Here is a 23,040-nt window from a genome sequence, read left to right on the forward strand (position 1 = left end):
TAATCTTTCCATATGATTTGATTGTCTAGAAACTCTAGAAACTAAATGTCAGAGAGAGAGAGAGAGAGAGAGAGAGCGAGAGGCACCAGACTGTAAGGAAGGACGAGTAAAACAAATCTGTAAACAAATAAAGAAGTCTCTCTATATAAATATAAACTCTAGCATTGTCTGATAACTACGGAGTTGGTCAGCGCTTGTTCAATGCACACAAATATAAAACGGCAGTCCTGGAACAAATCCTTTGTTCTCATCTAAGATCAGCTTCAGCCTCCCTGCTTTCTAATATTTGCCACGAGACAGAAAGGGGGAAAATGAACCCCCAGGTCAGTGTCTAAAAGCAACTATACCGGTCTATAAAATACGCATAAAAGACAGAAGGCACAGAAACACAAACCCACCATGGAGTGGGATGGACTGACAGCAGTAGTTTTTATGGGGAACATACTGGATGAAGCTGCAGGTCTGCTGGCAGCAGGTGGGATACTTACAACTTGCGACGTCTGGAAAAGAGCAGAGATTTATATATTTGCGGTCTCATTTTCATTTCGTTATGGACCTTTACATGGATATGACTGAGTCCTTCACTGTTCTTCTCTTGGCCCCAATCTAGTCATGAGCGTGACCACAGACCCGGGTCAGTCGCTAGACCCAAAAGTCACATTCAGTGGATGATAAACCAAGAGGGCGACGCAGTTGTGTTCAACTATCCCTAACCTGCACTGAGCCCAAAAAGCTTGTGCGCTTTATGTCCCACAACAGAATAGATCTACACTGCTTTCCTCCATTTTGTCCTCCAGATCAAAATGAAGGGGGAAGCCACTTTTAGCTACAGATGCGATGCAGTCCTTTTATTATACACCTCATCCTGTTTCATCACACCTGTCTTCTCCTGTGTTGTTTGATTCGCTGCCTTTGACTGGGTAGGTTCTGTCTTTTCACCAACCGGCTTGGCCACAGTCATATTTGCCACAACAGCCCGTTTGGCCTCTTGCCTCTTCTCCTCTTTTGCTGTGTCTTCGGTCTTGCTGATGCTAAGTAGGTGGACAGGGGTTGTTGTTTTCAAAAGGATGGGTGCTTTCCCCTGGGGCAGATGGGGGTCTTCACCAATGTTGACAGTGATGTTGGTGTAGAGAGGCTCCAGCTCTTTGGAAAGGAGCTCATAGGTCAGAGAGTTGAGGCCGTCAGAGCGCCAGTTGAGTCTGGTCCTTTTCAGAAGGTCAAATCTAGAAAGATGAACATAATATCACATGTTTGTGTGCTTGCGTGTGTGTGCGTTTCATGGTCAAACTTTAAGGAAATAGTTTTACATTATGGGAAATGTGCTAACTTTCTTTCCTGCTAGCTGTTTCCCCCTTTCCCAGTCTTTATGCTATGCTTAGCTAACCATCTCCTGGCATGTGTGAGGCAGTAGATATTGTTGGCACGACAGAGCGAGCAGAGGAAAATGAAACACACACAAAAATAGTATCAAAACACAAAATAGTATCTCAACAAACGAAAATTAAACAACCGTTACTGTAGAAAGTCAATATGCGAAGGGTTGGAGATAGGATAAGACTGGGACAAAAAGGCTAGAAAGCATTATAACAATGCCTGTCCTCAGCAATGGCAATGTTATTAGTGGTAGTGAGTGTTTACTTGACAGTGTGAAAATTCTTGTTTCATAGCCCAAAAACATCCCACCCACAGTAGTAGATCAAAGGAAAAAATATCCCTACATTATTTTTGTGTGTCTGCAAGTGTGTCCACCTGTACCTGCGTGGGTTTTGCGCATTGCCTCTGTCTCCTTTATGCTTAATCATCTTATAATGACCAATGGCCACTGGAGGGCGCATGATCTTCATGCCAGACAGACGTACTCTGGATAGGCAGCACACAACAGGAGTCAACAGGAACAGCATAAAACTGGAAAACTAAACCTCAGAGTCAGGACAATGGGTCAGCATAGACAGGCACTTTACTATTCATGCTATTTTCTATAACGCAAAGCAACAGTAATCCTCAATGAATACATCTATCCTCTAAGGGATACACTTAAAAGCGGAAAAATAAACAAACAGAATTGTGAGTGATTTATGAGAATAACATCTTAGGCAGTGGAAAACAATGTGGTTCCCTTTTTTCATCTCTGGTGCGCGTCTACCACCCAAGTTATCTAAGTCAATCAAAACATGGTGTAACTGATGTTGTAAATGTCTAGTATAATGTATATTTTAAGTAGCAAACATCATGCACAAAAGGCAAATTGTTACAAACAGTAGGGCAAGAAATATTCTTGTAGTTTAGTCTCATGTAATAATTAGTGCAAGCTTTTTGGTTTTCATTTTCTTGTTCCATTCAGAGTCTCTCATAACAGACTGGCAAATGATAGAAGAGCCAGAGAGAGGAGAGAGGGGACCCTCAGCACAGAAATGAAATGAACCTGAAAACTGCCTGAAAAGTCTTAAGCGCGCATACTCACTGAGCCCACTCCAAGAGACACACAGCAAAGCCACAGCAGTGGAAGGGGACGTGAAGATGAAAGATAATGTTAAGACACTTAAAACAAAAGTCAAACATGAGGAAAACATGAGGAAGGAAACTGTAGACATGAGAGAAAAGATGAATGAAGCGGAGAGGCTGAAATGGCCATGCATGTAGTTCTGATGCTGATACACTCGAGCACACCTCACATGACATCATGCAAGGATGTGGACCTCTGCCCCATTCACCCTCTCCTCACCTGGCTGCAATGTCATCATCCTCTCCACCCCAGCCCCAGTATTGGTTAGGGAAGCCGTTCATCTTCATGTACTGGTCTGGGGTCACTGCAGACACCCCACCAAAATACTGTGGGTACGGCAGCCTGGGAGGGTCACATCACCAATGTACAATCTTGAAAATAATGTCTCAGCACAATACATTTCTATAGAAGTCCATCCACGCACACATACACACCATGCTTCTACCTGTATCTGAACTTGTCCATGGCCACAGACAGGTGTGTGGGGAACTGCTTGTGGCAGGTGTAGGTATTGTGGTCATTCTCAGGCAGCAGGTCAACATCATGCAGGAAGATGCAGCTCCAGTCTTCATCTCTGAGGGCTTCCCGTACTCCAACATTTAGCAGCTTGGCTCGGTTGAAAGTACCGTTCCCCCACTGAAGTCAGAAACAGAGTTTAATGCACATGAATTTATTAATTTTAAAACAAATACAGCATGTTAAGTTAAGTACTCAATTCTGATTGGCTAAGGGATGTTATGTTATTGAAGAACAGATGATTCTTTGACATCTTTTGAGGTGAACAGATGAAAACAGTTTCCAAAAAAGTGTTTTCATTTGTGAAAACAGGTGAAAGAAAAGTTTGTTGTTGTAGTGCTAATTTTGGCCACAAGAGGTTGAAGCGCCACTTCAGATTAGCAACGATTAAAATACATTTTTAGCCAAAAGAAAGACATGACAGTAATCTTACATAACTTGCTAACACACAATATATGTACCTTGCTTATGTTTAGAGTACATAGAGAAATTACATCTCCCCTGGAAGAATGAATGCTTTTAGTCATATTTAGCACATTGGGTAGTGGTGCACTTTAGCCCCTTGTGGCTGAAATGAGTGTTAAAACAACACACACTTCTCACCTGCCAAAACTTTTAATTTTGATGAACTGACCCTTTAAATCAGATGTTTGCAATACTTGATTAATACATTTTGTATTGCAGTATTAAACCAACATAACACAGATAACATACTGGTTATACTGTACACCAATAATACGCTAGCATTATACTCGGATGGCACAACAAGACAAACATGTTACAACCACTGTTGCACCAGTACTATGCCAGTATAACACAGTGACACACCCATAATACCAACACACACCACTACAACAGAAATATTACACTAGTGGTACCCTACTATTACAACATTAATATACTGGTAATACATCCGCATTATGTAATAACAGTGTTACACCAGTATGGCACCAGTGTTACACTATAAATGTAATAACGTTACACCAGTACAACTGAGAGACAAGATATTTAATGACATTCACACACACACAAAAATACTGCGGCACACAACACATAACCTGACCTGCTGTACTATATAGATGCTGTAGTGGATCTGCTGTCTTTGCAGGAAGGGGTGGAGGTGGTAGAGGAGAGCACGGAGGTGGGTTTGCCGGTTCCGGTACGGTACCACTATTGCTGTGTGGTGGCGAGGTTCACAGTCTGGAGGTCGGTAGCGTCCGCCTGGCAACACTAACGGGTTCCTCTGTCTGATCTCCTCCAGGGACAGAGGAGAGGAAAGATGGACAGACACAGGTCCGACTGGAACAAAGGAAATGAAAAAAGTGTGAAAAGTGGTAGGCTTTTGTCTGACCAACAGCTAAGTAGAATGCCACACAACTGTTCACTGTGCATTTGACTGTCTGTGCATGTGTTACATAATACAGCACACATTAAACCCCTCTAACTCTCTCACCCAGCAGTGGGGAGGGGATCTGGCAGTCTCTCAGTGGTGGTCCCGTGGCAGGGGGTCCAGTGCCAGAGTTGCGAGGCGGGGGAGGCGGTACTCCCAGGTGACTAAGGTTGGTATAGACGTCGTGAGGCCGAGAGTAATCAAACTCTGGCTCTGTGGTGTGCACCAGGACAGACACCAGACCTCTGAAGCCCCCAAGGGAGAAATAGAGAACAAAGGCAAACTGGAAGCCCACCAGCAAGGCTAGTGTGCACGGAGAGTCCAGAGAGCGCCCACAGCACGCCATAATAAAGTAAGATCGTGTAGTACAGTGAAATTCAATGTGGGGGGGTACGGGTGGAGGGTTTAAGAGGAGAGATGGGGGGACAGCAAGTGGTAGCTTGATAAGTTTGGTGGAGGAAGAGGTGGGAAATGAGTAAGGATGGGCAGAAGGAAAGGAGGGGAAGGAGGCAGGGTTGAGTGCAGGCTCAGGCGTGCATGAAGTGGATGTCCATCTGTAGGAATAGGTAGGAGCGATGGTGAAGCTCAGTTAGCACTGCCATCACCTCCTGACCACAGACTTCAACTGCAAAGAAAAAAGAAAACTATTGTTAGTTAAAATTACATTTATTCCTTATTATTATGATTGTATTACACCAGTCTAAATGTAAGGTACCTGGTTTTGCAGAGGTCTAATTAAAACCTGTACTGGGCCAGGAAGGGCTCACTCCAGGTCTCTCCTCTTCTTCCTCTTGTCATCATCAAGCTTTCTGTAATAATAATAATAATAAAAAAGACCTGAGCAGGAACAGCAGCCGCAGATGCGTCTCACTGTGTAGGATACTGTACAGCTAAATAAAGCTGGGAAAGTGACAGGCAGCTACAAACAAATGTCACGGTTGCTTCTTTATTTAGAATGGCTTATTTCCAGCAGTGACATTTGGGGCGTTTATGGAAGAGACGCTGGTGCCTGCGGATCAACAGTAGCCTATTAATCCAACATCACAGTTCTCAGTTAGTCCAAACAACTACATGCTATAGCGAGCATGCATTCATCGCTGAATTTCCAGAGAGAGGATATAAGAATGCATGGCTACCGATTAAATAGGCTAACAGAGTAGAGCAGCGCAGAAACAGCGCCATGGTTATCAGTACAAGCCTTCAGTCCAGCTGATTAGCCTATCAACATCTAGCCTATCGTTATAACTATGCAGGCACGCATGTCCAGTATTTACCTGTCCAAAGCGAAAACGTGTCAATAATATTTATTCGACAGCATCACTGGCTACTTCTTAATTAAAAAAAATAATAGGCTCCAAACAAGCGCTGCATCACCAGCCGACTCACCAGCACATCCCTGCGACATTTGAAATCCAGCCCCCGGCTTCCTCTGAGAATCCACGGGCCGCCGCCGCCGCCACCGAGTAGACGCGATGGACCAAAATACACCGGGTTTTTTTTCCTGATTGATGGTCGCTCTTTCCCCTCCTCCTCCTCCTCCTCCTCCTAATCTCTCATCCGATGCGAAATCTCTCCGTAGCTGCTTAGAGACCGCTGCAGCCGCATTCACACGCAAGAGCATCGCCGCATATCCGTCCAGTGTCAACACAGGCAAGTGCGCTCTGCCCGATCCAAACACAGCTGTACCACTCAATCATTGAATCAGATGGGCTGGTGATGCGCGGAGCGGCATATTTGAAAATTATGATGATTTTGCGACTGATGATTGACTGATTGATACATGCATACATATTTTAAATAACTGCTGATTATCTGGATGCAAATTAAGTTAAGAACTCGGCCCTCACACAATAGAATGCATTTTCGTTCAAGACACATAGCCTATACGGTTATTTGCAAATATCACCAAACCTGGATAGGCTATAACCTGCTACTTAGGGAGTCCATAACACACAATATTCATAATTATTCATCAGAGTGACGATAATACATATGTTGTCATCATTTTTTTTATGTGAAAATGTGAAAAAGACGAGATGGTTGAAATTTCTGTGCAGTGGGCCCTTCTGTCTGTGGGTGGGTGTGGGTGTTCATTAGTGCTGAAGATGCGAAGTCTCATGCGAAAGTACCCTACCACACAGAAGAACTCGTGGAGGGAGCATGAAACTGTGGGAGTGAATCAGCAGAGACAAATGAATCTCACAATACAGTAGGAATGTGACAAGAAATTGTGGTGGTATGACCAGTCAAGACAGTTGTTCTGGCTAAAAAAAATTCTGACACAAAAACTTTTTTTACAAACCCACATAATATCAAACATTTTCATTCTTTTTAACAATGCAAAAATGCCATATTGACCCTGAATGACAAAATTATATTTTGACTTTATTTGCCCTTCAAAGCTATCAGAAGAAACGATCATGTTGAAATTAAGTTATGGATTCAAATCATGACTAATTCATGACTTCAGGACAGCAGTTTTCAATGTAAGACCTTTAAGGCCTTTTAAAGACCTGGTGGCACCCTGTCCACAGAATCAAAATTATATTAACAACTCTGTTTACTATTTGGGATTTGGGAGGATCCAACCTCTTAAAATCCCACACACGTTCAAAAGGATCGGTTGTTGTCACACATCAAATATAATGTGAGCTTTCTTAACATGTACATGTTTGTAGTATTGTAAATTATAAATTGTGGACTCAAAATCTCTCTACACAAAGTGATATTTCTTCTTTATTTCTCACATAGCATCCAACCCAGGGGCATCAGTTGTTCTCTGGCTTTATGCAGCAGGCTAAAAATGTCTTTATTCACATGCAGCAGTAGCTTGTCAGATTACAGAACAGAGACAGAACAGAATATGGCTAAAGTAGTTCCACATAGGTTTACCATAATAAACAGGCTAACCCTCCATTAACCCTGAAGCAGATAAACCATAACAGAAATACTGTGCAAAACAATGCATCAACACTACTATTATTTGTAGCACTATGTAAACACACTGCCTTCATTGTGTCAAAGCAAAGCAGATGTGTGTTTTCTCTAACTGGGGCAAACTCCCACTACTACTTAGTGTCCCCTCAAGGAACACTGTATTAAAGTATGATACAGACAGCATAATATTTAGAAAGGCACAGAATAGACTCTTTACACAGGCAGGCTGGTGGTTCAGTGACCTCAGATCAATAAGACAATATGTTTAGCACAGATGAGGGGAATTTTAAAATGTACCTATTGCCCTTTTATTTAAATAATTAACTGCCAATTTTTTTTCAACTGGTAAACCTGAATAATAGTTTCTACTTTTTGTACAAGACAGTATAATTTTATTACAAAGTTGTGGGCCAAATGGCTTCGGACGAGTGAAACAGGGACAATGTGATGTGTCTCCAAATTGGCACACACAGAAAATCATACACACATTTTTATGTGTATATAAAAAATCTATAATGCATTGCTTTTCTATTTTTTACTTGAAATCTTAAAGATGTTAATAAAACAAAAATTACTTCTATCACAATAAGCACTATTGTGTGAAAAATATGGAATGAAATACTTAGTTTAGAAATACTAGTTTTCAGGACAAATTTTTCATTGATTTAGGCTAGGGGGAAACATTTTCCTCAGACCGTCTCCTCTGTTTCATCCAGTTCAGATGGCAAAATTTTCAAAACCTTAAATCTGAAAATGCAAAAACTCAGGTGAAATACTGCAAGCGTTTTGTTTTCCACTCCCTTCAAGTTATGTGATTGTGTGTTTCACTTCCTTTCTATTTAATCAGTTTATCTTCCCCATCACTCATCTTCCCTCCAAAAACAAAAAATAAAATTAATCATTTCAAACAAGAACTCCCTTACAACTCTCAAGTTTTTTTCATCATTTAAATTATAAGCTCCTCCTCCATTCCTCCATCCCCTTCCCCTCACTCTCTCCACCTTTCAGCATCCCCCTGTCTTTACTTTTTGTAGTTGCCAAACTGAATGGCCATCCGGTCGCTGACACAGCGGAATGTGGCAGGCTGCACCTCCCAGTAGTTCACTGGGTTGGCAAACAGACTGATGCCGTTATAGAATGTCCTCTTCATCCCAAATCCTCGAGGGCAGAAGTCATCCATACCCACCTGGTTGATGTTGTTGGAATGTAGGTACACCACCTAGAAAGCAAGAGGGGCAAAGAGGAGGGTGAGCAGAGCATCATGTGAAACATTCAATCTCAGATGGCAAACAAAATGTGTGCATGTTAGACTCACCTGTAGGTATTTCATATGTGGGAGGCCTGGGGGAACACGAGTGAGGCGGTTGTTGTCCAGATGCAGCTCTCTCAGTCTGGGGAGGTAGGACAGACTGCCGTTCTCTATGTTACGGATATGGTTAAAGGCAAGGCCCAACCTGGAAAAAGTAAGACAAGGGGAGAAATGTGAAATATGCAGAAATGAGGACACTGCACGGTACATTTAGCTGAACTGTTTTAGCTGGAGTAACTGGAAATTCGCTGATAAATATCATTGCAAGAAAGGGATTTTAAGCCAGGTGAGAATTAGGGCCACAGTCGCCTGGCAATACTCCTGTGACCATAAATAACCACATTAGAGATTAGAAGTGTGTAGAAAGAAGGTGAAAGAGAGGAACACCTGTGATTTTCTTGCTATAACAAATCAAAATGGTGGCGGTGAAAAATGAAAAATCAACTTATGGTGCTTGTTGAAAAGTACATTAGATGATGGGGATAGACTGCTGTTGTGACTGCAGTGGGAAAGCCCACACACGCTAATCCTGCTACTTTCTAGTGGTACGTTGATGTAGTTCATATTATTACCCCTGAGGGGCACTGCTGACTGGGGATGTGTTTTTTTTTAAACCACAAGACAATTCTTCACAGATATGCAAGCAAATCCCTCAGGGTGCAAGTACTTGGTAATGGTTAGAGCTGAGTATGATGTTGAAGTGGGAAATGTACCTGTATAGGTTTTTGTAGCGGCTCAGGTCCTCCAGTTCCACAGCCTGGATCTCGTTGTGGTCCAGATGAAGCTCATGGAGACTGTCTGGGAGATCTGAAAGACATACATGTCAGGCTCCACTTTATTGTATTTTTGTCCCTTAGCTTCCTATTACTTTTGTGTGTATCCTATGCCACTTAGCCCTTTCTTGCCATATTGACACTATTAGTTAGAGGTACTTAAAGAAATATTTTGACATTTTGGGACATGAACTGATTGATAACACCTTTATGTCTGTCAGTTAAATATGAAGCTACAGTCGGCATCAGCCTAGCTTAGCAAAAAGACTGGAAACAGGGAGAAACAGCTTACCTGGCTCTCTCCAAAGGTAAAAACTCACCTATTAACATGTTACCTTAAAACTTCAGTTAATAGCCTGGGCTTTTATATGCTTCAATCACTGAACTCACCCTGCCTATAATAGGGAGAAGCGTCTGTAAGGGACAGGCCTTTAATTTGTTTAGCACAAAACTTCTAGCTTCTATGAAATTGTTTTTTTCAACCAGTATGAATATTATAAATATTATAATATTATATTATAATATAAAAATGTGGGTTTTTTTCGTCTCCTGTGTTTACCATGCCACTAGATCTGAATTGTTTCCATAAAATGAACCGAACAATTGAATGGTGGAGAATCTAACCAATCTTACAATGTCTAGCTTCTTCATATTGACCTTTATATGTGTAGGCTATGCACAATCTCAGCAGATTGGAACTATCTCAAGCAGGCTACCCAGTGGGCTTTAAGAGATTAAATACATCCAAAAAACATGTGCAACCACACCAAGCCAGTTAAAGGGACAGGCATCTAACTGGGACTAGGCATTTAACTGAAGTTTTATGGTATATCTTGTTAGTTTAATGCATACAAAAAAAGTAAGTGTAAAAATGGCAATTTGTGGTTTTACGAAGAGTATTTCTTGGCCAGAGGCAGTGACTTCCTGGAGTTTTATCATCACTGTGAAGTTGCCAGGCAACCAGTAAAGAAACCATTGGATTGATTAAACAAACAAGATATAATAGTTTACCTTTGGACAGAGCCAGGACAGCTGTTTCCCCTTGTTTCTAATCTCTGTGGTAAGCTAATTTGCTGCTGGCTTCATGTTTAGCATACAGACATGAGAGTGGTATCAGTCTAAGCAAATAAACAGTTCCCAAATTGATGAACTATTCCTTTAAACCCTAACACAATGTATTGCATTTTAGCCACAAAGATGTGGGGTTACCTTTTGGTACCCCAGTCAGTTTGGCCTCTGATATGCGGAGATAATTCAGTTTCAGTCCCTTGAAAGCTCCAGGCTCAAAACCGCTGTTCTGGATGGGGTTTGCTCCCATTTCTGCAAGATGAAGAGAATATTTGTGGCATGAAATAAAAATACATTCTCTTTAATCTTCAAAATCCAATGCCAATGCTATACAGTGGCAAAGAGCAGTGGTGAGCACCATGGAATATAGTCTAGATTTGTTGATGTCATCAGCATTTCTGACCTATGCAGTTCATGTTGCCCAGTCCTGCAAAGGTTCCAGCTGCCACCTTCTTGATGCGGTTCTCGTGGATCCTCATCTCAACCAGAGAGGCAGGCAAGTTCTTGGGGACACTGGTCAGCAGATTCTTGGAGAAGTAGAGCTTCTGCATGTGCTTCAAGGGCACAAATGTTTTGGGGTGGACTTTGGAAATGAGGTTATTCCTCAGAGACAGACCCTGAAAACAAACACAGAAACCGTGGAGAGGCAATCTGTGAAAAACCATCAGTAGAACCCAGACAGCCAGAAAAGGAAAAGAAACGAAAGCTGAAATAATACACAGAAGAGCTTGTGTTTGCATCCTCTGCCTCTACTGAATGTGTTTGAGTGAATTAAAACAGATCCAGCAGCAGCTCACAGCAGTCCGTCAACCAGCAGACTGTCTCTCCACCTGCGCTGGCTGAAAGCTGGAGACAGATGTAGGCTGAGGTAAACAGACCTTAATAGAGATGTTATTGTATAATGTCATGTTGGGAGTTTCCTACGCTGCCAGACTTAATATTGCTCTTGGTCAGTGCTCTTGAATGCAGGTCAGGAGGAGTGAGCAAAGTTCTTCTGCTAAGAGAAGCAAGGATGTGAGCTTGAATACTCCCATTTGGCTTCAGGCTCAAACATAATACAATTAAGGCTCTCAGAGCAGAGGGCGGTGGATGGAAGGAAATTAATTTCTAAATCCCAGAGGAAACGGAGAGTCATAATGATATTTCACACTACCAAAGCCAATCCAAGCTCAGCTTAGTCAGTTACACATCTTTAAGAGTTGCTGATCTAATGCTGAGAGGGTCATGTGTGTATGGGGCCAGACTGTGTGTGGATCTTACATATAAGTTAGTGAGGCCTTTGAAGTCATTCTCTTTAAGCTCAGTGATACGGTTGTTCTGCAGGTCCAGGAACTTGGTGTCCTGAGGAATATTCTTTGGCACCTCGGTCAGACCTGAGGACAAGACCAATAAAAACACAGAGGAATCATACTCCATTAAATGCCTCCATGGATGACTGTGAACCAACACCCTAAAACCAGTTTGTTTTCAATGGGCAAGCTCTTAGGATATCTTAGTCAGACATAGACCTTGGAAAATAAATAGTCACTGTGTGTTTAAAAACCTCCATCAGGCCTAAAAATTCCCCCAATCACACTCCCACACAATCTTAAATGAGCACGTTGGGCCTCCTCGTCTATTATTTTAATGAGAGGTGGACATAGACACAACCATGGAGGTCATAGAGAGACGTCAAAGCAGCACATAACATTACTAGTTTGTCACCGACAAAGACTAGCACACACACACACACACACACACACACACACACAAAAACGCAATTTCCCCTCACACCAGATGGGGACAACAGATGTTTTCCATCTGGTTTCCATTTGACAGAAGTCACAAAGGATGTGACTTAAATACCACGAGTAAAATCACACATCAAATAAAAGGGAGACGGGCACAACCCTGAGACACGGGGAGAAATACAAGCTGTGTGTGTGTTAATGTGTAAGTGGTGAAGCTGTCATTCCATTTGGGAACATAATTGTCTTAATTTAGGCTTCTCTGTGACAGGAACACCTGCTAAGAAGTAATAAAACACAGAAAGCTGTTATTATAGGGTTGCTTATGAATTTATTGTTTACCAAACAATAAATTTATTGTTTACCAAGTAATAAATTCATAAAGGCTAAGAATGGGTTACAACAAGTGGACGGCGTTAAGAAATACACCTGCATGATTCCACTCAGGGATGTCTGGAAAAATGACTAAGCACACAAACACAGCAACCAGTGATCATTAACAAGACCACATCACAGAGCCACGTGGATGAGTGTATCAGATCATGGTCAGTGGCTGAGACAGGACACAGTAAGCGAAATCCCGATATCATCTGGACCGCGACCATGATGCAACCAGACCCGCTTGGTGCGAGAGTGCCAGCTGTCCCACTGGGATCCAGTTTGCCACCAACCACATCTGACCCACAGGACTGTACCCAGAGCTGTCCATCTAAAGTTAAGTTTAGATATATGGCTTTGGCTGTATTGTGCCACACCCTCCATGTCACCACACAGGATCAAACCCTCAGCAGCTCCTTCTGACTTTCTGTTCAAACCTCGTCCGCGAAGTGCTGAGAGACCTGGTACAGTGGTGGAAACGGAACTTTATAGTGTAGGTTTATCCAAGACATTAAGCACAGTTATCAGTTGTCTTATTAGTTGTCTTCAAAGATCAATTTATTAAAATTGTAGGTTGTAGGTGAAAGTTGTAGGTAATTTTCAGGTATACCGTTTAAATTACAAACCAAACTCCAGTCTCTGTGATTTGCTTTTCTCAAATGTAGTCAAAAGTTATTACAGCTGTTGTGAGAGCAATTTGATTTTGAAGGTGCAGAATGTTACCAGGTGGATGCATGTGGCAGGAAATATTTACCTTCCAGTCCACACCTGTAGCTTTTGACATGCATCCTGCCAGCTGGAAACCTTCACATTTGTATGCCGGCATGAAACCTAACAGACATGATGAAAGGACCTGAAAAACTTTCACCAACACCCTGATTAACTGAATCCCTTCACCCTCTAAACCCCAAACCATAGTGCTTCACCCATATCTGCCACAAATCTTAAAGCCATTACCACAAACTGACAAAACTGGCACCTTCTTAAACCCAAGCAACCCTCTACACAAATACCCGACATCATGCTGGGATGCACAGTGAGAGGAGACAGACGCCACCGCCAAAATACATCTGTTCTAAATAAGCACTTGACATCTCGGAAATTATACGCTTCCACATTTACCCGCTGCAGAAAGACCAGGGACAGTAAATATATAGAGCGTGTAAAATGATGATTCTACAAAACCATCATGTCTAAACACAGACAGCTTATTAGCATTATATAGCCAGTATAATGTGAGGTATCCTCTTTTTAAATCCACATGTAAGACTGAATGCAGTTTCTTTGGACGTAAATGCTTATATGGAAACATGACTAAAATTAAGTCAAAGACAGACTGTAAAAGTTTAGTGAAAATCAACGTTTGAGGTAAGTTATGTTATGTTGTTTTGTCAAGAAATAGCTGAACATTATGCTAGTCTCGTCACTTCCCAGAAAGCTGCCTCACATCTTCATCCTAATAAAAAAATACTTCAGTTGTACACACAAACGCAACTTTTCTCTATCCTTCCCTTTTAATCCTCTCCTCCATCTTTAAATCTCTTCAAACTAACTTATCCTTCCTCCCCTCCTGCTTTGGGTTGCCGTTAAACATCCGGTCCACGTCCCAAAAACAAACAATGAAATAACTCCTTAAAGACAGTGAGGAAATTATAAACTTTTCATATCCTCCCATCAAAGTGTCCACTGCTGTGCCTTTTCTCGCTACCTTCCTCCCTCTCTTGATCCCTTTCCGTCTCTCTTATTTTCTCTTCCTCCTCCCTTTGCTTGACTCAGCCTTTTTGCCTTTTCTGCCGAACCCTCTCTCACTTACTTTCCCACCCAGTATCCACACACAGAGTCTGGAACACAAAATCCCTCAAAGACATGCCTTTTCCTTGTCAAAAAACACCAGAGGTATCCCGAGGAAGAAATTTTTCTCTCAGATAATACACCAAAGGGGGCTTTATTTTCTGGAGATATGAAAATCATGCAAGGCCCTTGTCATGATCACTCACTCTGCCATTCAACTCATTTGCTTTCCTTTCTGAACCTCTTGACGCACACACACAAACACACACACACACAAACACGTAGAAATGATGACAAAGTATCACAGACATGCATCTCTCTCTTTCTCTCTCTCTGTTGTTTCTCTCTTTTATTCACACACACTCTCACCGACCGAGGTCAGAACACTGGACGACCCTGAGCTGACAGTGGCAGCCAAACGGGCACATGGGTACGTCAGGGGGCGGGATCTCCTCCACGCCTGAGCTTTCTTCCTCATCCCTCATCATTGTCATCATCCCGCCGCTGTCCATACTGTCCATGGCAAAATCCCAGAAGCCCCTCTGCTCAAAGGGCAGGGCTGAGGAGACGGAGAGTAGCCGGGCCACGCATAGCAACAGCAGGAGGGAGCAATGTGGCAACATCTTTTAGGTAAATACCTGAGAAAGAACAAACAAGATGGATGGAGAGCAGCATCAGTTTTATTGTACATGAGTGTACCAGTAGATAACAATAAGCTAAAAGTACTGCAGGTTTCACTGTGTATCACTGTGTATGATATTTGGTAATTTGATCAAGTGCACATTTATTACAATAATTTACAGTGAAACACAAAACTACTATATCAACTAAGGCATACATATTAATTTAATAGAGGGGCCCTGTTTTATATCTACTGTTAAGCGCTTTATTATTATGCTGTGCTCACATTGTGCACATTCCCAAATTCTGAACAATTACTATTATTCCAGCATAGAGTACTGGTTGGTTTCTGGCCAAGTACAGATGCTGACATGTATAGTCTACTGTTTGTGCTGTACTTAATGGGAACATGTGGGTGCCGAAGTTCATACACAACACACAGAGGAGAAGGTGGTGTATGCGTGTGTGACTTATGCTACCTTTCAGGACACAATTCAGACTAAAGACCATTTTATTGGGGACGGCTTGAGCAATTGGGGACAAAAGCCATGTCTCCAACTGGGGAAAAACTGATTTATGGGCCGGTGGTTAAGGTTAGGGGTTAGGCTTAGTGTAAGTGTCCAGGTTGGGGTCATCAACTAAACTTTTGCCCCTGTTCTCCCTAATAGGTTAATTCAGCTATGTGCGTGAGGGCTTTAAATTCATAGCTAAGCATAATAGCCAGTGATAAATGGACGTTGAAATATTATGAAATGGTCTGCTTATCCTTAATTACTAAGCCCTACTGTTTATACCACGCCTTACAGGCCGACCAGGAGCTTGAGGCTGGTGAGGTGAAATGGACTCATTCCACCCAGGGAAACTCGCCAGGAATCGACTCTGGGAACGAAAGTCACTTAAACCACGCTGACAAAATGTCACAGTCTGCTTCTTGCACACCGGCTCTATTCCCAGGAGAGCAAGTGTCTCCTTACTGGCCAATCAGATAGTGTAGAGGACCTCACCTCGGCAGTGGAAAACTTTATTCCTGCAACCGAGTGGTCAAACAAAGCCTCCATTCATTTAGAAGAGAAACCGGGCGTGCGAGTGCATGTCCGTCCATGTGCATTTACATGTGTTTGAGTGTGTACGCATGGCATGAAACACAGACTCCATGATGTCATAGCTGTGTGCACACACACAGACTGCTAATTGAGGCCACCAGACATATGAGCATGTGTGTGTCTGTGTTTGTTTCCTTTCCTCGTCCTGCCTGCACTGACCTAACTAACACCTCAGTGCAGCCACCCCTCCTACTCAACCTGAAATCTTATTCCTAGAAAAACAAATTATTAATGAAGGCCAAATGATCCTTACAGCAGGAAATTAGACCCTTAACCTGAGGCTAATCCTATGAAGTTAAGCCCAGTCCTACACTGGTGCCCCTTAACCCCTATAATCTCTAACCTTGTTGTGTTAATTCCTTGTCTGATCCTCAGTGCTTTAATCTTAGAGAAGCCTGGGAAGTCTCGATGCCAACAGTTAGCATGCAAATTGACTTTCCAGAGAAGTTTAAGGATCCTGTTGCAACATGATCATGTTTTCATTCGAAGCAAGAGGAGGGCAAATTTTAGCTTTCAGCATTATCAGGACCAAGCAATGGATGAAAAGAAGGAGAGGGGTAAAGCGAAAGGGGCAAGAGATTAGGATCAATATAACCAACAAAAGGAATGAAAGTCCTGGGACAGACTGACAACATAACAGTGCAAGAGAGGGGGAAAAATGTACACCATTTATTTACACTTAATGTCTTAGGGTGAAATGTGAATTGTCCAGTTTTACTGTGGTTCCTCCATTGTGTCAGTACATTCTAAGCATCTCCTGTTCTCCTATCATATTAAGTGGGATACCATTCAAACATTTGCTTGATCTTTGCCCTGCCTATTTAACCTAATATCCCGGGATATTTCTGGTAGCATGGTCTGTTCACAAGACTTGTGTGAATGGCCTAAACAGGGAGACTGCAGTAAGAATAAAGCTAGGGAGGGTGTTCAAGGGTTTTTGGTGTTAGGGAAATGCTTCTCATTCCACATTTCATGAAAGAAATGTTCTCTGAACTGATACTGATCCTAAAAATGTGGAGCTTTAGCAAAACGAAATGCAAGAATGTGATCAGAGTACAGACATCACAGCGTGTGAGTGATGAATTTTCAATGCCTGCTTATCAATTCAACTTCTAAACTTACAGACTATTCATAACCTCAGATACCAATTTGAGTTAGGAGTCCTGAATTGTTCAGGGCAGTGCATGAGAAAATTACCCATTTTTAGTCTGCGACCATTGGCTTTAAAGTTGCTTATGCAAGAGAAGAGTGCTCTATTCAAAGAAGTACGAGTATCATTTAGGAACATTAAAAACAGTAAAACAAAGAGTCTGTGCATGATGTGGACCTAGCCTGGAAGCATGAATGACTGGCCCCTGCAGTCTGTTCCATGCAATAAAAATAGCTGCCAAATTATACCATTTTGCAGAAAAGAAAAAACACCACTGGCGTTGGCTTGGCCAGAAGAATGCAGCCAAAAGGACACGGCGAGGGCACAGCATCACACAATGACACGCAACACACAAAAGAGCTGCAATATACACAGATACCACCAGACTTATTTATACACCTCCAAATCCTGCAACTTTATGGGAGGTAAAATAAGTATACAGCCATTTTTCATTGGTCAAACCAGTGATTTGTCAGCCACTTGGAGAGATGTGGTAGTGGATGAAGATTTGCAGACAGAGGTGTTGGGGATGATTGAAAAGGCAAAAAAAAAAGTAAGAAAAGGAGACAGGAACAAGAACAGTCTATCATCATCCAGGAATGACGTGTAAGGCTACTGTAAACACAACATGACGATAAGACTAAACTACATCCCACAATCAAGCAGCCTCTCTGGCTGTAATAACAACTTTTAGCCAGCCCTGGTGTGTGTACATATGAATTCCTCTCCTCTCCCTCCATTTAAGCTGCGATCTGTCAAACATCCGGTCCGAGATGAAAACAGACCAAAGGCTTCAATCTTAATTGTTATTGCCTCGGTTCTCTTCCCATCCGAAGACCAAGAGTGGTTTAATGGATGGATGGATGGCCGGGGGGAGGTGGGGGGGGTCATGAGGCAGACAGAAAGAAAGAGTGGGAGTTGTGTGTTGGCGGCGGTGGCGGTGGCGGTGGTGGTGGCGGGAAGGATGTGAGAGATCAAGCTGCACAGGATACAAGGAAGTGTCTAATCAACACATGCATCACAGGTATTACAAAGCATACTGTGTATTTAGTATTTTTTTAGCTTTACTATATGTTCAAAAGTATGTGGACACCTTAGTGCATATGCATACTTTTTTTTGTCTGGTGCTGGCTGTTTTTTAAGGTTTAAGCTCGGTCTCTTGACAGAAATTGACAGAAAGCATAATACTAAAACATCTAACACCTTTGGCATGTATTGGAATACCGGCTGCAAGCCAGGCCTTATCACTCAGAGGAAATTCCCCTTCTGTGTCAGCTCATGCCCAGTGTGTGAACAGACTCATAATATGACTGTCTGAACCGCTGAACGTGGTTAAACTGTCATAACAGGCACAAGAAGACAGACATTTTTATGAAGATATGAATTCCACTGATTTGCTGTTGGATTTGAAAGGTGAAAATAGGCCGACTGATGATAAAACACAGCGGTGTCAGCAAAAGCCCCACATGGTGAACAATCCACCCTACAAGTGTATCAACTGTTTGAGTTTCCCACAGTCAGTGTCTGAGATTAGCTTTACATTTCCTATATGCACCATCCATCAAGTGCTGGGTACTTGTCAGCCATCACATGCAGCGCAATTACTTTGATGCGACTAGAGTTCCCACAAGGCAGCCTTTGCCCTCGTCAAGCTAAACAAACATATATTTAAGATATATGCTCTCTCCGCTGCCAAGAACAATCATCTCCTCAAGAGACAACACACACAGTGTTTGGTCTCCCATGACCGCAGTCGAGAGAAAGGCAATCACCATTACCTCCCACCCAGTCATGCACAAAACCCACCTTTTCACTTGGCGCATATGAATTACTGCCACATCTTTCTCCATAGAGAAAGTTTTAAATTGTTGACTGTAAAATCACCAGATTGTATATGCACACAACTCCTTTTATCACTGCACCTTTTATGCTATTCTTGTCTGTGTCTTCAGCACTGCCATGAACACTGAAAGCCAGAGATGCCAAAATCCATTAAGCTTTACAGTATCGATCACGACATAAAATGTTGGCTCATTTTATCTGTGTCTACATACTCAGGAGCATCAGCTCTGCTCCTTAGTTGGCAGTTGTGTGAGCAGAGCTAAGGTGGGGCAGAGAGCTTACCAAAAGTGCCAGCTGGCGCCACAATGCTGGTGTATTGGCTGCCGCCACGTCAACACTCAGTGCCGATTAACATCACATGCTAGCTCAAATTGATCACAATGCTGACAGAGCACAATATATTTGACACAGCTTAGTATTGTGTTACAGGGAATAATTCTAATTTTGGCTAGCACTCTATGGAATATTCATTTGTTTTGAGTTCTGTATTTATTCTAACCCATCATGTTATTCTGAACAGGATCCAAGTGGCTATAAACTCTAAAAAAACACACAAATGAAAAACTCATATAAATGTTTTCTTGTGGAAATACAAGCTGGCCCAAACACATATTCACGTGCACCCCCACACATTCACACACATAAACCATCTATGTATATTTGTCACAGAATCTGAAGTCCACTTCCAAAATGATCTGGTCAGTGACCTCCCTCATTTCCTTATGCCATGTCTCCTTCCTTCCACACATGTGAACACAGACAGAGAGACTAGCACACACACACACACACACACACACACACACAAACACAACCCAAATTCATGTACTCTTCACACATACAGGCTGTTAGTGCTAGGCGGGTCCGGTAGGAGCATTCGGGTGGAGTTAACTGCCCCAGCCGCTGTAATTTGGTGACTGCCATCCCTAAAAAAAGGAACTGTTTGGCAGCTTCTCTGTTGCCGCCAAGCTTGGATGTGGTGGCAAGCTGCTCAACGCTGCAGAGACAAGGCCTAACCAGAGAACAGCAGAGAGCAGAGCAGTACAGAACTACAAAGAAGGGTACAACTGACCTGAGGATCCATGCCTGAGGGCAGATGAGCCTCATTCAGTGGCTCAAGTATGTGGAGTATTCCAAAGCTGGTGCCAGTTATAAGTGGGCTATGAATAGAGAGACTGTAAACAATGGCTGCTTTTTTTAAAAAAAACAAAATGGAACAAACAGCAAATTTTATTGTCAAAACAAAGACAAAAGACAAAAATTTCCACCGCTCAAAAATAACTCTACCTTTTAAAAAATGTATCCACTGGTTCGGCATCAATCTGAAACTCATCAAGTGGGAATTTGAAGCTGCAGAGGAACTGTGAGTTCTCACCAAACCAAATTGTGATATAAAACACTGAGATGTTTGCTGAGACAGACAGATGAATGGACAGACAGGCAGTGAGAACTATCAAAACTAGAAGGTGTAGGGTGGTCAACCCATGGGCTGGCTAATAGGCAGGCAGGCTAGAAGCTCAGGAAACAGACAGATTTAGTCCGTCATTTTGGTTGTCTAACCATTGACTCCACGCTTAGACACTGTTTGCTCTGTCTTTGTACAGTAAAGTGACTCAGTTAAATACAATGGTACAAATGACCCATAGATGGTTGTTCACCATTGCTGGACAGAAACAGAAGGGGAAAAAGTCCTTTCATAAAGGTTGTTCGCATTATGTTATGTGACAAAACAAAACACAGCGACGAAAAGAGCAAGCCATAACAATCTTCCTGCCAAATAAAGTTTCTGAGGTCAAATTTCAGTCTGATCACTGTGTGTATACAGAGGCTGAATTTGAGGGTAGTGCAGACCTGTGTACCAGAATGGGTTGCCTTGATTGGCACGTTTCACTATAATTTTTCTCCCTAAATGGACCACTATGCTCTGCATTACACTTACAGTTTGATGAGATAATTGGGGTGGAAGGCTAGATTTGAAGATAAAATAAGTTGAAAGAAAAGTTTTGCTTAATTATTAGGCCTATTTCATCCACTAATGATAGGTCCCATTGAACAGTCTTTGGAGACTCAATGTGACATCTAGTGTAACTCCGGAGTAAGAGCTGTGTGTCGGCCATGTAACAGGTTGCATTAAGTGGCTCGATGACATGGATAATATTCCTAACATAATAATCATGAGGGGTGTAAAAACTAATAAAGAAGACATAGCTTTAATACATTTGAATTTGGTGCAAACTTTAACAGAACATAAATCAACATGACAACATAAATCTCAGCAAAGGAAAAAAAAAGATATAACAAGATGTGGTAGCACTATAGGATTCTTTCGAGGCCCTGTAATTGGAATGAGTACACTTTAAATCCTTTCCACTGGAATTCAAATTCTATTGATATTAATATGATATACAGTTTAAGAGTTTCTATATGTCACATAAAATTTGTAATTTCTCATGTACACCTTGGTATATAATTAGTTTATCAAGTAAAACTCAGCCTAGAAGGAGAAATGAAAAAGTTGCCCCTAGGCCAGTTCCAAGACTGAATAGCACATGTAATAAAATAACCCATCTCCCCTACCTTATGGATAAAAATAAGAAATTAATTCCAAAAAATGGGTTGAATGGTGTTTTCTCCCTCTGTGAGTCAGATTATCCTGGAGATTAAAACAAAAATGGCTGTCCTATATTTTCATCACATTTAGGGATTATTGCAGTATTTCCCCCGTGGTCCTCTGACATCCAGCCGCAGCTCCTCCGTCACCGCGTGCCTCTGCGAACCGTGTCAGGGCACCGTGTGTTCTCCTTTCAGTCCAAACCGAGGGAATGACTGAGAGCCAGGGGGGGTCAAGCCCATAAAGTTAACAAGCCAGCCTCCTTTCTCCCCTTTTTGGATGAAGGAAAGAGGAGGAGGAGGAGGAGGAGGAGGAGGAGGAGGAGTCCGGAGCATGTGCTATAGTAGCTGGTATGGTAATATGAGTTGAGTTATTCAAAGTTAGTACTCATATAATAATTCATGAAGTGACATTATTCAAATATAGAACACTTCACAATAGACTAAATATTATGACACCAGAAACATTTTACAACATTTGAGATTGTATCATATTATTGGGTTTTTTTGGGTCATTTTTGTACATTTATTAGATAAGTACAGAAACATTTTCCCAACAGTAATACCACTCTGATGCTCTTTTAAAGAAGAAGAAAGAGAGGCAGACGGTGTGCTGTGTTTGAACTTTGTGTCTGAGGTCTGTAATTAATTGCAGTTGCTATATGCAGTATCACCAGGGGGACCAGCAGCAAGCCCTTTTTGTGTGAAGTAAAGAGCAGCAAAAATGTGTCTTTTTGCAGTAGTATTAAAAATAATAATCTCCAGGACCTTTTTCTCCCAGAATCAACTTAGTGCAAGGGAGGTTTGGGAGGGTAAACCCACGTCCAATTTTATTTAACCACCATTTTAGTTTTTTTTAGAAAGTGTTGTCCTTCTACATTATATTAGGATGACACACACCTTATTGCTGAATAGTCCTTGTACATGCCCTAATTCTTATCACATTGTTGGTCTGTATAAAGAGTCTGTTACAGAAACATCCCAGGTCATACTTCCAGAGTTGGTGTTATTCTTTGTGACTACATATACTGGGGGAGTCCCAGTTAACTAAATTTTAACACTCTATAATTGCATAACACAGATTACTGAGAACATGGTGATACGCCAAGCACCACCAAAATCATGCAGAAAATCTATTTCTAGGACTGTGATTATAAAACGTATGTTTTGGTGCCTTCTCACAGTTTTCTATTAAATTTTGTTTTGGCAGGATGAAGTGTTTTTTGCACTGACTCTCTGATTTCCTCTCCAAAATGCCAGCACCCAGAGCAAGGCAGCGAGTTTGGCAAGCCACACCATCTGGGAACCTTTCTGACCCTGTGCAA

General features: G+C 42.0%; 2 protein-coding genes across 2 annotated transcripts; both read right to left on the bottom strand.

Moving 5' to 3' along the window:
* Nucleotides 1-84: 84 nt before the first annotated feature.
* b4galt3 (UDP-Gal:betaGlcNAc beta 1,4- galactosyltransferase, polypeptide 3) lies at nt 85-5,927 on the bottom strand. Its single transcript, XM_046056574.1, has 8 exons — nt 5,796-5,927; nt 5,125-5,218; nt 4,473-5,034; nt 4,083-4,318; nt 2,949-3,139; nt 2,723-2,845; nt 1,756-1,860; nt 85-1,223 (listed from the first exon to the last, which is right to left on the bottom strand). The coding sequence occupies exons 3-8, from the start codon at nt 4,753-4,755 to the stop codon at nt 827-829; spliced, it is 1,335 nt and encodes a 444-aa protein (XP_045912530.1). The 5' UTR covers nt 4,756-5,034; nt 5,125-5,218; nt 5,796-5,927; the 3' UTR covers nt 85-826.
* A 1,196-nt stretch (nt 5,928-7,123) lies between these two features.
* LOC123975172 (biglycan-like) lies at nt 7,124-21,891 on the bottom strand. Its single transcript, XM_046056401.1, has 8 exons — nt 21,683-21,891; nt 14,766-15,030; nt 11,757-11,869; nt 10,900-11,113; nt 10,638-10,748; nt 9,369-9,462; nt 8,662-8,800; nt 7,124-8,565 (listed from the first exon to the last, which is right to left on the bottom strand). Exons 2-8 carry the CDS (start codon nt 15,013-15,015, stop codon nt 8,368-8,370), a joined length of 1,119 nt encoding a protein of 372 aa, XP_045912357.1. The 5' UTR covers nt 15,016-15,030; nt 21,683-21,891; the 3' UTR covers nt 7,124-8,367.
* Nucleotides 21,892-23,040: the final 1,149 nt, after the last annotated feature.

This window comes from Micropterus dolomieu, linkage group LG08 (genome assembly GCF_021292245.1).
Source record: "Micropterus dolomieu isolate WLL.071019.BEF.003 ecotype Adirondacks linkage group LG08, ASM2129224v1, whole genome shotgun sequence".
Lineage (NCBI taxonomy): Eukaryota > Metazoa > Chordata > Actinopteri > Centrarchiformes > Centrarchidae > Micropterus > Micropterus dolomieu.

Coding starts and splice junctions, on each gene's coding strand:
- b4galt3 (XM_046056574.1), bottom strand. CDS start 4,755: ATGGCGTGCTGTGGGCGCTCTCTGGACTCTCCGTGCACACTAGCCTTG. Junction 3,140..4,082: donor GCATCTATATAGTACAGCAG/GTCAGGTTATGT, acceptor TTCTGACTTCAG/TGGGGGAACGGTACTTTCAA. Junction 2,846..2,948: donor ATGGACAAGTTCAGATACAG/GTAGAAGCATGG, acceptor TGACCCTCCCAG/GCTGCCGTACCCACAGTATT.
- LOC123975172 (XM_046056401.1), bottom strand. CDS start 15,015: ATGTTGCCACATTGCTCCCTCCTGCTGTTGCTATGCGTGGCCCGGCTA. Junction 11,114..11,756: donor AAGGCCTCACTAACTTATAT/GTAAGATCCACA, acceptor GTTTGTTTTCAG/GGTCTGTCTCTGAGGAATAA. Junction 8,801..9,368: donor CGCTACAAAAACCTATACAG/GTACATTTCCCA, acceptor TACTTTTTCCAG/GTTGGGCCTTGCCTTTAACC.